Source organism: Maylandia zebra, linkage group LG12, assembly GCF_041146795.1.
Source record: "Maylandia zebra isolate NMK-2024a linkage group LG12, Mzebra_GT3a, whole genome shotgun sequence".
NCBI classification, from domain to species: Eukaryota; Metazoa; Chordata; class Actinopteri; order Cichliformes; family Cichlidae; genus Maylandia; species Maylandia zebra.
The window spans coordinates 31436703-31451048 of record NC_135178.1 but is presented as its reverse complement, the minus strand read 5'-3'; the positions used below and the strand labels follow the sequence as shown (position 1 = coordinate 31451048).

General features: G+C 40.1%; 2 protein-coding genes across 18 annotated transcripts in view; one reads left to right on the top strand and one right to left on the bottom strand.

Annotated features, from left to right (window-relative positions):
- Window positions 1–3848, top strand: part of kcnt1b (potassium sodium-activated channel subfamily T member 1b) — a 74878-nt gene extending 71030 nt beyond the window's left edge. For all 15 annotated transcript variants that reach the window (XM_076891100.1, XM_076891097.1, XM_012923440.3 and 12 more), the window contains one exon: window positions 2469–3848. In XM_076891100.1, the coding sequence (XP_076747215.1) occupies window positions 2469–2589 (121 nt within the window). In that variant the 3' untranslated portion in view covers window positions 2590–3848. The remainder of the gene's footprint in view (window positions 1–2468) is intronic.
- Window positions 3849–6644: 2796 nt separating this feature from the next.
- LOC101469607 (uncharacterized) lies at window positions 6645–14092 on the bottom strand. Of its 3 annotated transcripts, none has more exons than XM_076891106.1 (17): window positions 14007–14092; window positions 13827–13922; window positions 12168–12692; window positions 11933–12076; window positions 11750–11836; window positions 11584–11652; window positions 11377–11475; window positions 11195–11290; window positions 10948–11049; window positions 10783–10857; window positions 10600–10680; window positions 10405–10506; window positions 10232–10306; window positions 10051–10131; window positions 8809–8907; window positions 8655–8711; window positions 6645–8564 (listed from the first exon to the last, which is right to left on the bottom strand). In XM_076891106.1, exons 1-17 carry the CDS (start codon window positions 14011–14013, stop codon window positions 7321–7323), a joined length of 3039 nt encoding a protein of 1012 aa, XP_076747221.1. In that variant the 5' UTR covers window positions 14014–14092; the 3' UTR covers window positions 6645–7320. The 3 variants fall into 3 exon arrangements, with proteins under 3 accessions (XP_076747221.1, XP_004566784.3, XP_076747222.1); XM_004566727.6 differs by having other exon boundaries at window positions 10232–10300; XM_076891107.1 differs by lacking the exons at window positions 10051–10131; window positions 10232–10306 and having other exon boundaries at window positions 6646–8564.
- Between the last annotated feature and the right edge of the window lie 254 nt (window positions 14093–14346).

Sequence of the window (14346 nt, the reverse complement as noted above, 5' to 3'; positions counted from 1 at the left end):
CTCAGCTGGCTCCTTTCGATGTGGAGGAGCAGCAGCTCAATCTGACCCCTCCTGGATGGCCGAACTTCTTACCCTGTCTCTAAGGGAGAGGCCAGCCACCCTTCGGAGGAAGCCCATTTCTTTCGCTTGTAACCGCAGTTTTGTTCTTTCGGTCACTACCCACAGCTTGTGACCATAGGTGATTGTAGGGACGTAGATCAACTGGTAAATTGAGGGCTTTGCTTTTACACTCAGCTCTCTCTTCACCACAACAGACCGGTGCAGCGTCTACATCACTGCAGCTGCAGCACCAAACCGTCTGTAGATCTCCCACTCCTTTCTCCCGTCAGTCGTGAACAAGATCCCAAGATACTTAAACTCCTCCACTTGTTGTTACCCAATAACATAATTTCAATGTAATATCACTCAGCTATAACAACTATTGATACAAAATTATTATTTGGATACACTTACAACTTCAGTGGGGTAATTAAAAGGGAATGTTACTATGTTATTACTGAGCTGTAACAAATTGTTACTTTGTTATCTGATCTGGGGGAAAAGGACAAATTATAAGTTTATTCAACTTAGTATTTACAGTCATCCTGTATATCCAGACATGCAGCTTGCAAACAGCTACAAACAATGACTTCACACTGTTTCGTAAATATATCTTTTGCAGGAGAACTGCAGGAAAAGTCTGGTATTATGTGAAATATTCCATTTATAACACCTTTCATGTAAACTCCAGCTGTGTCGCAAAGCGTCACCCTTTTTGATGTGTGAATCGATGCCTGCAGCACACGCGCACAGGTAACGGTTAACACCTCGAGCAGAGAACCAGCAGGGTGTGTGGATCTTAACAGGCGGCGATATAACTGGCATGTTAACTGGCTAACACTAAAAAGTATAGCTATTCTGAAACAGTCAACAACGTAACACGAATATTAATTAATACGAGGCATCAGTAAAGTTCCTTAATAATACTGGTGTCACCTTGTTAAGCGTGACTGCTTCAGAATTATTTCTAGCCTCATAAGAAAGGCAAGTAAAAAATGGCTGAAATGAAGTCTAGTTGTTATTTAACTTGCAAAGGCTTAACTTCAAACTGCGCACTGAACTTCCACTTTTGAAGCCTCGCCGCCACAGACTCCAGGGTCGAGCTTATGTAATTATAATGAGCAGCCAGAAGGGACAGCTGGCAAATCATTCTGCTTTTGAGTAATGCACCAATCAGACACAACATTATAACCACTGACAGGCGAAGGGAATTGCATATCGCTACAGTGCCACCTGTTAGGGTTGAGATATATTTGGCAGCAAGTGAACTGTCAGCTGTTGATGGCAATGTGGATCTGAGGGACTGACATGATCCAGCTTGAGGTGGCTATATGACTGTGTCACAGCCTGTGAACATGGTGGGTCTTACTGGGCTACATTATTAAAAAGTTCAGTGCAGGCCGTGACAGAAAGAGGGCAGGCTGTTGCCACACTACAGAGCTGGTCATGTCGACCCCTGTCCACAGGGGAGGCATTGGAAGAAGGCGGCCTGGCCCCATGAGTAATGTTATCAGAAAAAGCAAAAGGATTTACTGTGTAAAAAGGCAGCCTGAATGAAGCAAGTCCTTGCATTTATGTGGGTGTTACTTCAACCTCTGCCTAAACATAGTTGCAGACCATTTGTATCTGCTGATCGTAGCGGGCTCTTTGAAACAGCTACAAATATTATATGAAGGACCCTGGTTTAAAGAAGCTGTGTGCACACAATACCTAATGTTAATGTTGGAGCTGATTGGTGTAGTTAATAATTTAACTGTTAGAACCAAACTAGGATTTTAAAGTTTCAATTAATTTGCACTCATCCATACTACAAGTTAATACACTACCCTGTAACTGTCCACTGATTGAGATCATGACAGTGCTTTAATAATAGAACTGTTCCAGTATTTAAGATCTCATCTGTTATTTATTTGAGATCTCTATATTTTTTGTTTCATAGACCTTTATTATATTGTTTTCAACTTGATAGTAACTAAGTAAATCACCTGGTAATAATAATTAAATTGTTGCTACTGTAGACAGTAGTATAAAAAATACAACATGTGTTTGATCACGCCAGATGTCCTTCCTGACAGAAACACCAGCTGATTCCTGTCATCTCCTGGGATAAAACCAGGGCTCATTCTCTTGTTAGGTAAATGTGTAAACCATTACACTGTGGAGCCACTCTGGAGACTCAGTAAGAAAGGAAGGTGAACAGTGCAAACCTCTTGAGTAATATTTAGCAAGTACATGGTTGGAAAGTTACTCTCACAGTAAGTTTTAGACTAATTAACAGCTTAATTTAGTGATAATGCTCAACTTTCCTAGAGGTGAAACCCCCGGCTGCCATATTTAAATGCCAGATGTTTACATGTAAGTACTCGTTTGGGAGTCCAAGTCTGTAACTGCTCCATGCTGGCAGATAATGTCAGTTTTTGTCTTTGCAGGTATATAATCCGCTCAGACCCACTGGCGCACGTGCCGGAGGACTCGCAGGTGGGACCGGCTCGTTGTAGCAGGAACCAGCAAGACTTTGGCACAGAGACCAGAGATGAGACTCACCTCTGAAACCCACCCACGCCCCCAGAGTCCTCTACACACCCTGACCCTTAACCTCTGAAAGCCGGCCTGGGCCCACTGAGCTAGTTTGTCTCACACAGATAAAGGCTCCTATCGGGCCGAGATCAGCTGTCCATAGTGAATGTGCATTAAGTGCGTCTCAGCTCGAGACCAGAAACGATCAACATCTTAAAAATTCACCCCTGAGAGATCTCCTGTTTCCCTACCGAGCTGCTATAGAAAGATGCATGAAGAGTGCCTCGTCATCACCTGCCATTCAAACACACGCAAACACACATCACCCACGAAAACAATCTGAAACTGAGAACCCTCCTCCGAAAAAAAAGGACGGCGAGAGTAGAGCTTAAACAGAATATCTTCACCGTCACTTCGTTCACCAAGCAGTGCGGTTGACCTCATACCATGACCTCCTCTGTGCTTGTTTCTACCTGAATTTACAAAAGAACAGAAACCTGGGGCAACTACACCCTCCTTCACATCTAAACGATCATGTCATCTAAAGACGAGGGTAAATGCTTTGAATTTCTTCTTTTTTAGGCATTTAACCTAAAATTACACTACCTGTGCACTTCTCTTTACTTATTTATTTTAGCTTAATTCAAATTTTAAAACTTTGTTAGACAGGTTTTTTATTTACTTACAAGCACAACCTTTTTTTCTGTAAATATACACACTGCCGTGCTACTTTTATCAGCCAGGTTTGCGGTATATTTCTGGAAATGACTTTGTTGTGATCATTGCTAGAAAGTACATTTATTCCTAATTTATTTCATTAAGTTTTCCAAGTCATGTCTGCTCTACTGTATGTGCCATTCTGTTTACACTATTGCTTTGTGAATATCGTTGAATTATTTATAACTTTTGTGCCATTCTGCATCTTTTTAGTATGGAGCCTGTCAGCAGCAGTACAGGTGGAAATAAAACGTTCGTTATTCCTTGTTTTACTGCAGTGGGTGCACAAAATGTTAATTCATGTTCTTAAAGAAAATGCAGAAGTGCCAAAATCTGCAGTTTCGTAGGTCATCTCCATCAGTGAGTCAGTCCCCATAGACTTGCATGCCTGTCGGGGTTTCCCAACGTCAGCTATGAAATGTACATATTTAAAGCCTTTAATAATCAGGGTGTGACAGTACTCAACAATTAGTTGCTGAACTGAACTACAATGTTTGTGCTGCTGGTGCCATTTAAAGCATTTCTGACGTAATATTATTTGACATAAAAATATATATGGCCTGCTGTGCAGCTGATTGTACAGTCTGACAATTTTGTGCTTAAATTTTGGTGTACCTAATTTTTTTTTATTAGTAAGTAACTTATCAGTACTAATCAGAAGTTATTTTAGTTTCGACTTTCAGCCCTACGGTTTATGGACCCAGCTTGCTAACCAAGCTAGCTGCAGAACATCCTCCCAATAAGAGCTAAACATAGTGAGCTTGGCCCTGCACAGTGCTTGTTATCACAGCAGCACTATCCTTCTTATCACATGCTCATTATTTAGGAAAAGTCTGTAGGCTAGTTTTTTAATATACGCACACAAATTACATCTCATGTCAGATCACATTTTGTGCATTCAGTTTAGTAAAACATGGCATCCCCGCCGCCGCCTGCCAACGACAAGCTCTGTACATCTGTGACATCAGTGTTTATTATTACAGGAGCTGACCCAAACATCTGCAGCAGCAAAAGGAAAACTGTTCATCAAAAAAAGGAACAATTTTCTAAATTTAGCATTTAGAAACTAATGTTAACAACACAAGCCTTTTTGCTGCTGTACTTATTACAACTCAGTATTTATCTGAAGTATTATAAGCTGCATTTTTAATTTTATATTTAAGTGCTATTTATCGTTGAATAGGATAGAATGAGAAAATTCTTTTTTTTTCTGGACTACTAGTTTTAACAAGTTAATTTTTAACTGTCAAGTGTCTCCGTCACTCAGTACATATCATGGTCACTTTGTAAGGTACACCTGTTCAACTGCTTGTTAATGAAGATAACTGATCAGCCAATCACATGGTGAGAATAGAGTGCATTTAGGAATGGATGCCTGTTTGAGACAACCTACAATTCAAACCGTGCATCAGAATGGGGAAGAAAGGTGATTTAAGTGACGCGGGAACAGGGTAACCTACATCATTTGAAAATTCACGGTGAAAATCTTTGGATTATTGCGTACATAAAGATGCAAAATGTGACTACTTAGCTGTAGAATTTAGAGAGAGTATTTAGATTACCCAATTATCTAGCAAAATAAGATGCTCAATTAAAAAAATCACCACTTGCACTAAAATCAAATCATAAAATGTTTAAATGACTTTCAGTTATCAGTGCCACAATGGATCTGTTGTGGTAAAAATTGGAGAATTGATATCTCTAACTGCTATTTCACTCGGTCACTTGAAAATAAAGATCCTCATCTTTTGCTAAATGCTATCAGATGCATCATCGTTAACTGTAATTAATATCAACAGCAGTCAGGCTCCAGTGTTTTCAACTTGAATTCATTTGATTGTTGTCGGGGTTTTTTTGTTTTTTTGTTTTTATGATCATATCTGGAGATGAGTTGCAGTGCGACCGGTAGCAGAATAGTTTTGCACAGATATCGACAGGCACAGTCAAGTCTGTTTCTATCCTGTAAATTTACTGTATTTCCAAATTTATTTTGGAACGAGCTGAAAAGCAAAATGCGCTCCTTTCTGAACCGTACGGGCACATTGTGTATGAAACAATATTTAATCTTGATTTATCTTCTTTCAGCTGTACATTTGGTTTGCTCAGTGTATATAAAACCTTAATGTACTCATTGTTTGCCAGTTTGTTATTTTGTGTGACGAAACGTGAAACTGTTGGACTTGAACTATTTTTGCACTATGCTCTACGGGAATGCGTAGAGCATAACAGCACCCCTTTAATATGAATCTGCAGAACACGGCGGACAGTATTCAACCGTTCCCATGAAGCAGAAAAAAGCGTGATGTGCAGTAAATTATCATGCATCTGTTGGTTTGGTTTACCCTGTGAATGTTTACAAAACTTGATTCGATACTTAATTTTTCATTTGTCAAAGAAATACCCAGTGACGATTTGAGAAATCAAAGTGTTTTCTCTCACTGAGATGTGCCATTTTTTCCCTTGTTTGTTCTGAAGAAAATATAGGATAGGCTTTTTCATGCTTATTACTGTAGGCATATTTGTTCCGCTGAAATGTACTGTTGATCTTTGTTCATTGGCCCCTCTGAAGTGTCAGTTTACAGGGCAGGGAGGTGAGGAGTGAAAGCGTGAGTGACTGCGATGGAGGATGCAATCAGTGTGCTGATATACTCGCGTAACATCTTCCTAGGTCCTCACTTGTGACAAATCCGAACACTCTAGAAAGGGTTCACTTCACATCTCCTACTGTCCACACTTACAATACCACACGGGGCATGTTAACACGAAAAAAAGAAGCATGTTTTGATATACAGGCTTGCCAAGAACAAGACATTTTGTACGTTGACAGGGACATTTACCAGTAGTCCAATGTCTAGAGAAACCCATAATCGAGTCAACTGCTTGCAAGCTGGAGTCATTATTTGATACTGTGTATTTATATGAATGGAACATGCATGTTGTCTCTGTGTTAACAAAAGCCTACTATATGTATTCTGTTTACCTCCACTTTGTTTTTGAGTCATTGTCCAATTTTTGTACTATTTCTTATGAGAAGTGTTCTTCTCCACATTCATAATATGAACAAATAAATGCTGCATGCAGCCAGAGCGGATGAACCTAACACAAACACGGATGTTTTATTTCATTTATGTGAGGAATGCGGGGATAATGACATATATTTTGTGCCGTATATAGATATGACCCCACCTATATAGGTGGCTGGTATGTTATGTGTGTGAGCTAAAAGACTCTTCTGATGTGTGCCGAGAGTTACCAAACAAAACTTATTTTGTTAACATCTTTTTTTTCGTCAAAACAAAATATGTTGCTAGCTCAAATTAAATATTTTTTCTTTTGCTCTTTTATTTACATTTCCATATTTGTACACATTCAGCAATAAAGTAAGCGATGAAAATTAGCTTCACCCTAAAACGTCTTTATTATTATTATGTATCACATTATAAGTGACACTATCATTTTTTTGGACAAAAATTATGTATTAAATTAAAGTTGAAACAAGATATTGAAACCATAAACTCAGAAATTTAATAAATCAAGTGAGCAGGGCACACATTGCATAAAAGGAGAGCAAAGTAAAATACAGGGAGGAGAATATTTAAATCAGACATGCAAAATGATTTACTAACGATTGCAACATGCAATTTAGCGCTAATTGCACTGATATTTAACGCTGAAAAAAAGCATGTCTTATCTTTTGAGCTTGATATTGAAATTCACCTCAAAAAGCTTTTTTTTCCAACTCTAATCACAATTATGAGCACTCTTGGGTCTAGTTTAGAAAATCTGGCCTTTAAGTAGACTTCTATGCAATCTGATTTCAAGAGCTGCCCTCTGCTAGCCATTAGAAAGATTGCTGGGTTTTGGAAAATGGGCTAAATTCAGCCAGTCGTCATATTTAACACGCATGCATTAAGAGGCAGAGGCTGGACTGCACTGTGCCAATACAGCAAACTTTCAAGTTACACTTAGTGTAAGAATCAAGTGAGAATTTCATTTTACTTGAAGAGTGATTGGATAGCCATGATGATCTCCTCTGCCAGCTCTCTTCTAACGCCGTTGCTTGTTGGCATGTGTCTGCTTCCACCTCTGTCTGGTCCAACGGCCATTGTTCTGAACGACTTCATGCAGCAGGTTCATGAAGGCGTAGTCGTTCCCAGACAGCAGCGTTTCGTCATCAGGTGATGCACCACCAGAGGGAGCCTTTGAGCTGGACGCCCTGTTTTCTGCCCTCTGCCTGCTGTGCACAGCTCGTTTCGATTCCTTCCTCTGATTGTCCTCCTTGCTGCTCTTGATGTTGTTGTGTGCTGAGCTTTTTCCAGATGTCTGATGTCGATCCTGATGGAGGTTTTCCTGATTCGCATTTTGGTTTTGTGCAGTCGTTTGTGTCACAGTGGTAGTATCACCCACTGCCATCCCTTCTTTCTTCAGGTGTTCCTCTTCAATTGGTTTTAAGGACTGCGAGTGTCTCAGGTCCATGAGAGCCCCCATTTGATTTTTCATAGTTTCATCTTTCTCTTTGTCCCGATCAAAAGCGAAGGGATGGCCTCTATCATTTACAGTCTTCTTTATTTCATCTGAAAACTTCTTTGTTACATTTTGTCTCCAAACAGTCAAGTCATCACCATCCTCCTCATCTTCTGCTTTTCTTTTGCATCTTTCCTGCCACTGAGCTGCAGCGAGGGGCCAGGTAGAGATCCTCTTGATAATTTTGCTGCCTTTTGATCTTAGACCAAGACCTTCAACAGACTCTTCAACAGGAAGTGATTTGTTCTGGTCTGTGCCGATGCTCAGATAAGGTACCATGTCAGTGCTAACAGGAACACATTCAGGGTTTTCATCTAGATTTGTACCAGGATTGGCTGTTTTTTCATTCTCCTTGATCGTGTCTGTGGTGTTTGCGGGATTTTCTGTCTGAAATCCTCCTGCAGCTCCTGTGGCTTCAGTTTCATTCACCAGCTTCTGCTTTCCCTCAGCTGGGTTTTCAGTGACTTTTGCTTGAGCCTCTGTCTCAGTATGCAAAGTCACAGGATCCTTCCCAGATGCACAAAAAGGAGACATGAGGATTACAGCATTTGCTGACTTTGCTCTGATTCCAGTAAAGGATGTTATCCGAGCCATCTCTGCATCCTTATTCTCAGAGGATCTTAGAGAGTCATGACTTGATCTGCTTTCTTCTTCCAGCTGCTTTTTGTCTTCTCTCGAATGCCCGGGTGTCACACTTTTTTTGTTGTGTTTCCTTCGGTGTCGCACAGCCAGGAAACACACCACAAACAGCAGCACACAGAGGACCACTGTAGAGAGGGCCAGGTAAACAGAAAGACTATTTTAGCTACGTATGTATTTTCAATTCAATCAAACAGAAATATACAGTAGAAACATACCAATCACAGCAATGAGCGCACGGACAATGTTGGTATCTGACGGTGGTTGTGATGGAACTGGCCAAAGGAAAAAAAAAAAAAAAAACAGCACAGATTTCATGCATTAGTATTTCAGAATTCTGATGACAAACATTTTGAGAAGAATCCAATGTACCTGTCACTCCAGCAGGTTCAGAAGCTGTTGTGGATGAGTTTGTGAGTTCGGCGTGGGGTGAGGCTTCTGTCCTTACCAGAGGTGATGTCTCATAAGATCCTGAGGAGAATAAGAAACAAACTAGAGAGTCCACAATGTTGTAAAATGCAGAATGTTTTCACTTCTTAAAAGCAGTAATTGTGCAAAATGTTTTAACAGTTATATACAGTTCAGGACCGCTGGGCTATGGTCAGATTAATCGTGTTACTCTGGCGCCATCTGCAGGTCAATAACTGACAGAGTTTCAGGATGACTCATACTAAGGGTGTGTGCAGATTTTCCCCAATGCGGTTACGGTAGATTCTGTCAAACTGATATAAAATTATTTTTTCATAGCAAAATAATAGACAACAACATAAAACAAAACAAAAAAATCTTAGGAATATTCGTAATCAGTGATTCAGAGCTATTCTGTGACACAGATTTGATGCTGTCAAAGTTAGAGACCCTCTCTTTGCCTTCCAAACTGCCTTAATTCTTCATCACAAAGATACAGTAAGGTGCTGGAAACGTTACTCAGAGATTTTGGTTTATATTGAGATGATGACAAGACCAGATGACTGTGGAGGCTGTTTGAGTCGACATGTTCAAGAAACCAGTCTGAGATGATTTGAGCTTTGTGACATGACTGTCATGCTGCTATAGGAGGAGACATCAGAAGATGGTACATTAAGGGGTTCTACTCTATTTAAACAATGCTCAGTTGGTACTAAGCGGCAAGAGTGTGCCAAGAAAATATCCCCAACACCACTGTACAAGCAGCAGTGGCATGACTCATTGATACAAGGAAGGATGGATCCATGGTTTCATGTTTAGACCCTATCAATCAAATGCTGCAGCAGAAATCAAGATTTATCAGATCAAGCAAAATTTATGTTGGCCAATTTTGGAGAGCAGAATTGTAGCATCAGCTCCCTGTTCTTATTTGACACGAGAACCACCTGATGTGCTTTTCTGCTTCAAGATTTGATGCATTGTGCATTCAGAGATACTCTGACACAAAGAAACAGTCCATGTCTCCTTGCATAAATGCATTGAGTTGCTGCCATGTGATTGGCTGATTAGATATTTGTGTTAATAAGCAGTTGAGCATGTGTACCTAATAATGTGGTCAGTCAGTGGTATGAGTTGTGTGTGTGGGGGGGGGGGGGGGGGGGGGGGATAAAAACAATAGAAACAAAAGACAGGAAAAGCCACATGTACCAGTGAGAGAGGAGCTTGTGGGTTTGGTTTTGAAAGAAGTTTCTGTCTTTGATGTTGGTCGTGAAGGAGTTTCCACTTTTACTGCAGGAAAAACGGAGACACTGATTGCTAATGTTTTAAAGAGATAAGAGTATTCTTGTCATAATGGTGAATTTCAAACAAAAAAAAGAAGCACATGTACCAGTGGATGCAGGACTAGGTGTATGTACATAGATAGGCTTAGGGTGGATAGAGGTCTCTAATGATGAAACTGTCACTAGAGAGAACAGCCGAGACATAAATACGCACAAATTTAAAATGTAGAGAATTTCACATTTCTAATAAAAACTGGGAAACGAAAAAAAAAAAAAGTACCAGTTTGAGAAGAGTTTATTGTGGATGCATCAGTGGATGAGGCTTTGAAAGAAGTGCCTGAGTTTGAGGTTGGGCGTGATGGAGTGGTTGTCACCACTTTTACTGCAGGTAAAAATAGAAATACTAAGTGCCAGTTAATAGTATGCACACACTGAAATGTAAAGAGTTTCACGAAATTTTATTAGCCACATGTACTGGTGTAAGAGCTTGTTGTGGGTATATCAGTGGGTTTGTGTGAGTTTGATGTTGGTCGTGATGAAGGAGTTTCCACTTTTACTGTAGGAAAAAAAGAGAAAAGCATTGTTTTTGTTTTTAAAAAGGGGTGAAAATATTTCTGTCAGAATTTAGAATTTTTATGAAAAAAAGCAGCACATGTACCAGTGGATGCAGGGCCAGATGCGTGTGCGTAAGTGGGCTTAGGGTGGACAGATGTTTCTAATGATGAATCTGTAACTACAGAGAACAAACGTATGCACAAATTTAAAATGTAAAGAATTTCAAACATCTAACGGAAACTAGGAAAAGAAAAAAAACTTCATGTACCAGTGTGAGAAGAGCTAATTGTGGATGTATCAGTGGATGTGGGTTTAAAAGAAACATCTGAGTTTGACGTTGGACGTGGTGGAGGCGTCCTCACCACTTTTACTGCAGGTAAAAATACAAATACTAAGTGTTGGTTATTTAAGTAAAGATATGTAAATACTCTTGTCAAGTGTTACAAATAAAAAACAACAACTCTGGCACAATTTAAAATGAAAAGCATTTCAAAAAAAGGATTAGCCACATGTACCAGTGTGGGAAGAGCTTATTGGAGGTACATCAGTGGATGAGGCTGCGAAAGAAGTGTCTGATGTTGGGCGTGATGGAGTGGTTGTCACCACTTTAACTGCAGGCAAAAATAGAAAAAAAAGGTGCCAGTTACTAGTACGCACAAAATGTAAAGAATTTCACAAAATTGATCAGCCACTGTACTGGTGTGGGACGAGCTCATTGTGGCTACATCAGTGGGTTTGTGTGTAACAGAAGTGTCTGAGTTAGATGTTGGTCGTGATGAAGGAGTTTCCACTTTTACTGTAGGAAAAACAGAGAGAAGCATTGCTTTTTTTTTTTTTTTTTTAAAGGGGTGGAAATATTTCTGTAAGAATTTTGAATTTTTATGAAAAAAAGCAGCACATGTACCAGTGGATGCAGGGCCAGGTGTGTGTGCATAAGTGGGCTTAGGGTGGACAGATGTTTCTAATGACGGAACTGTCAGTGGAGAGAACACAAGCACGCACAAATTTAAAATGCAAAGAATCTTCAGCATCTAACGGAAACTGGGAAAAGAAAAAAAAGCTTCACGTACCAGTGTGAGAAGAGCTTATAGTGGGTTTGGGTTTGACGGAGGTTTCTGTCTCTGATGTTGGCGATGGAGAGGTCGTCACCACTTTTACTGCAGGTAAAAATGTAGATACTACGTGGCAGTTATGCTTTTAGACTTGTAGACTTTAATAAAAACAAATAATTAGGCAAGAAGAAACAGCTGTACCAGTGGATAAAGGGCCCACTGACGGTGTTCTTGATGGTGATGTCACGCATACCGTTACGTTCCACACCAGCCGACCCCTCAGGGATGGAGGACTCTCACAGGTCACGTCCATCTCGTTTTCCAGCTGAGATCTGCTCTGTAGAGCTGAGGGGAGAAGCGACTTTACATTTCTTTCTTTCTTTTCTTTTTTTTAATAAAACCACATTAATAATGTAGTTTCTCACTTTTCTCAAACCTTTCATAAAGGCGACAAAGTCTTCAGCTTCACACGAACAGTCCCAAGGGTTCCCACCTAATCTGATCTTGGTGGAGGTCAGAGATCTGAAGGCTTGTGGTGAGACCCAAGTCAACTTGTTCTTGGACAAGTCTAACTCAGCCAAGGCGGCCTGGGAACTGAAACTATTCTGCTCAATATTCCTGAGCATGTTTTTATTCAGCCTGAGGCTTGTGAGGTTAGCAAACTGTCCGAGCGTGGACTCACTCAAGACTTCAATGTGATTTCCCGTAAGGATGATCTCACTCAGGGCGGCGGGCTCTTTAAACCAGTTTGAATTAATCTGCGACAGATTGTTTAGCTCCAAGCTGAGATACTTAAGATTGGTAAGTGAGCTGAAGGCTTTTTCAGCGATTCTCGTGACACCTGCGTTGTTGATCGTGAGCCTGGTGATAGAAGCGAGGTTCTCACTCTGCAGCACTGTGGAGTTGATCTCTCCGACATCCTTCAGGACCATCAACAGAGATGAGGAACCAGGTTCAAAGTCTAAGTGGGCAGAAGTGTTTTTAGAGGAGTCAAACACAAAGCTGCACATACATACATTTGCATCCTTTTGCTAAATCAATCTGAATCAACAAATGAGCTCAAAGGAGAAAACATGCAGTGAAACTATAAAATCAAAGCATCCTGCAGATATGCAAACATCTGAAGAGACTATTTTGTTGCCTTTGCTTCCCCCTAGTGGTTGACAAATGTGTGACCAGAGTAAAACTTGCAGCATCTGTTACAAGTCAGCAGGTATCATTAACTGTGGTTTGATCACGTTGAGTATTAAATTGTTAGTAAATTGTAGTAAGATCAATAAGAGAAAATAAAACTTCTTGATCAATCTTTACAGCCTGACAGAACTGAAATCAGACTTGTCCCAATGACCCCAGAAGCCTCAACATCATAGACTCAGTCTGGGACTATAAAGGCACAAAAGACAATGAAATCATCGGAATCCTCCGAAGAACTTAAAAAATATATAATTGTAAAAACTTTGGTCAATGGAAATAAAAAAATTCTGAAAAGTAGAGTTTAGGGGTCATTTTCTTTTTTATATGAAATTCTATTTTTTACTTGTAAAACTACAGGAAATGGTTTTAGCTTTGAATCATTTGATCGGACTGTTTTTTTTTAACCAGCGTGAGCAGGTTTTGGTTCATGTGTTTATTCCTACAAGAATGTCTAAATCTATATCTGTGCAGGTCAGCCGAAAGGTTTCTTCTTAAAACCACATTCAGGGAGTCTCAGGTATTTAACCCTTAGTGAGGGCCGTCCCTTTGGCTCATGTGACAGGTCACATGATTAACAGTGGATCAACAACCCTGGGGACCTCCAAGAGACCTGCTCCTACTAAGGGTTAAATATCATGCACTCTCTGCTTGTTGTTTGACAGCTGAAGAAGTTTATTAGACGAGAGGTGAAACATCTTGTCAGAAAAGGCGACTTTAAGGCCAGTTGCGTTTTTTTCAGTATACACATTTGTGTATTAAATTGAATTAAATTAAATGAAGAAGAAATCCATTTTTCTTCTTGGTATGAAGTTAATTGACTTTATTTCCGATATATAAAATGTTGCTGTCTAAGCCTATTTTAAAGGTCACCATTAAAGGTGTAGTAAACAAAATTCCTTACATGTTGGGATGTTGAAGCAGATCGTGATCGTTCCCTCTTTGATACAAGGACGGCTCAGGTGGACAACAGCCAGCAACAAAACACCACCAGCTACAACTGTGTGGATGCAGACCGATCACATTAGTTAAAGCTGAACATTTGATGACTTTCTGTGTGAGCATTAAAACCAGCAGCACTTACCCTTCATGGTGACCTGCTGGATGCAGTTCTTCAGCTCGGACTGTGGAGTGAGAGTTTGCAGATTGTGATGGTCTCGTGATCACCTGAACTAACAGGTGTGAAAAGAAACAGAGTTGCCATGACAGAGAAGAGTCTGCCATGGTTATGGTTGTGCGTTTGAAGGCGCTGTTCCAGTTGGCTGATGAAGCACGAGACAGCTTTTAACAGTGGGGGGGCCTGAAGATGTTTTCACCACTTAAAGGGCTTTTCAGTTGAATACAGCACCAATTCAAAAATGTTTAACTCAAGCACTTTATATTGCAAAGCAAAGATCCCACAATATAAGAGAGAGAAAGCACTA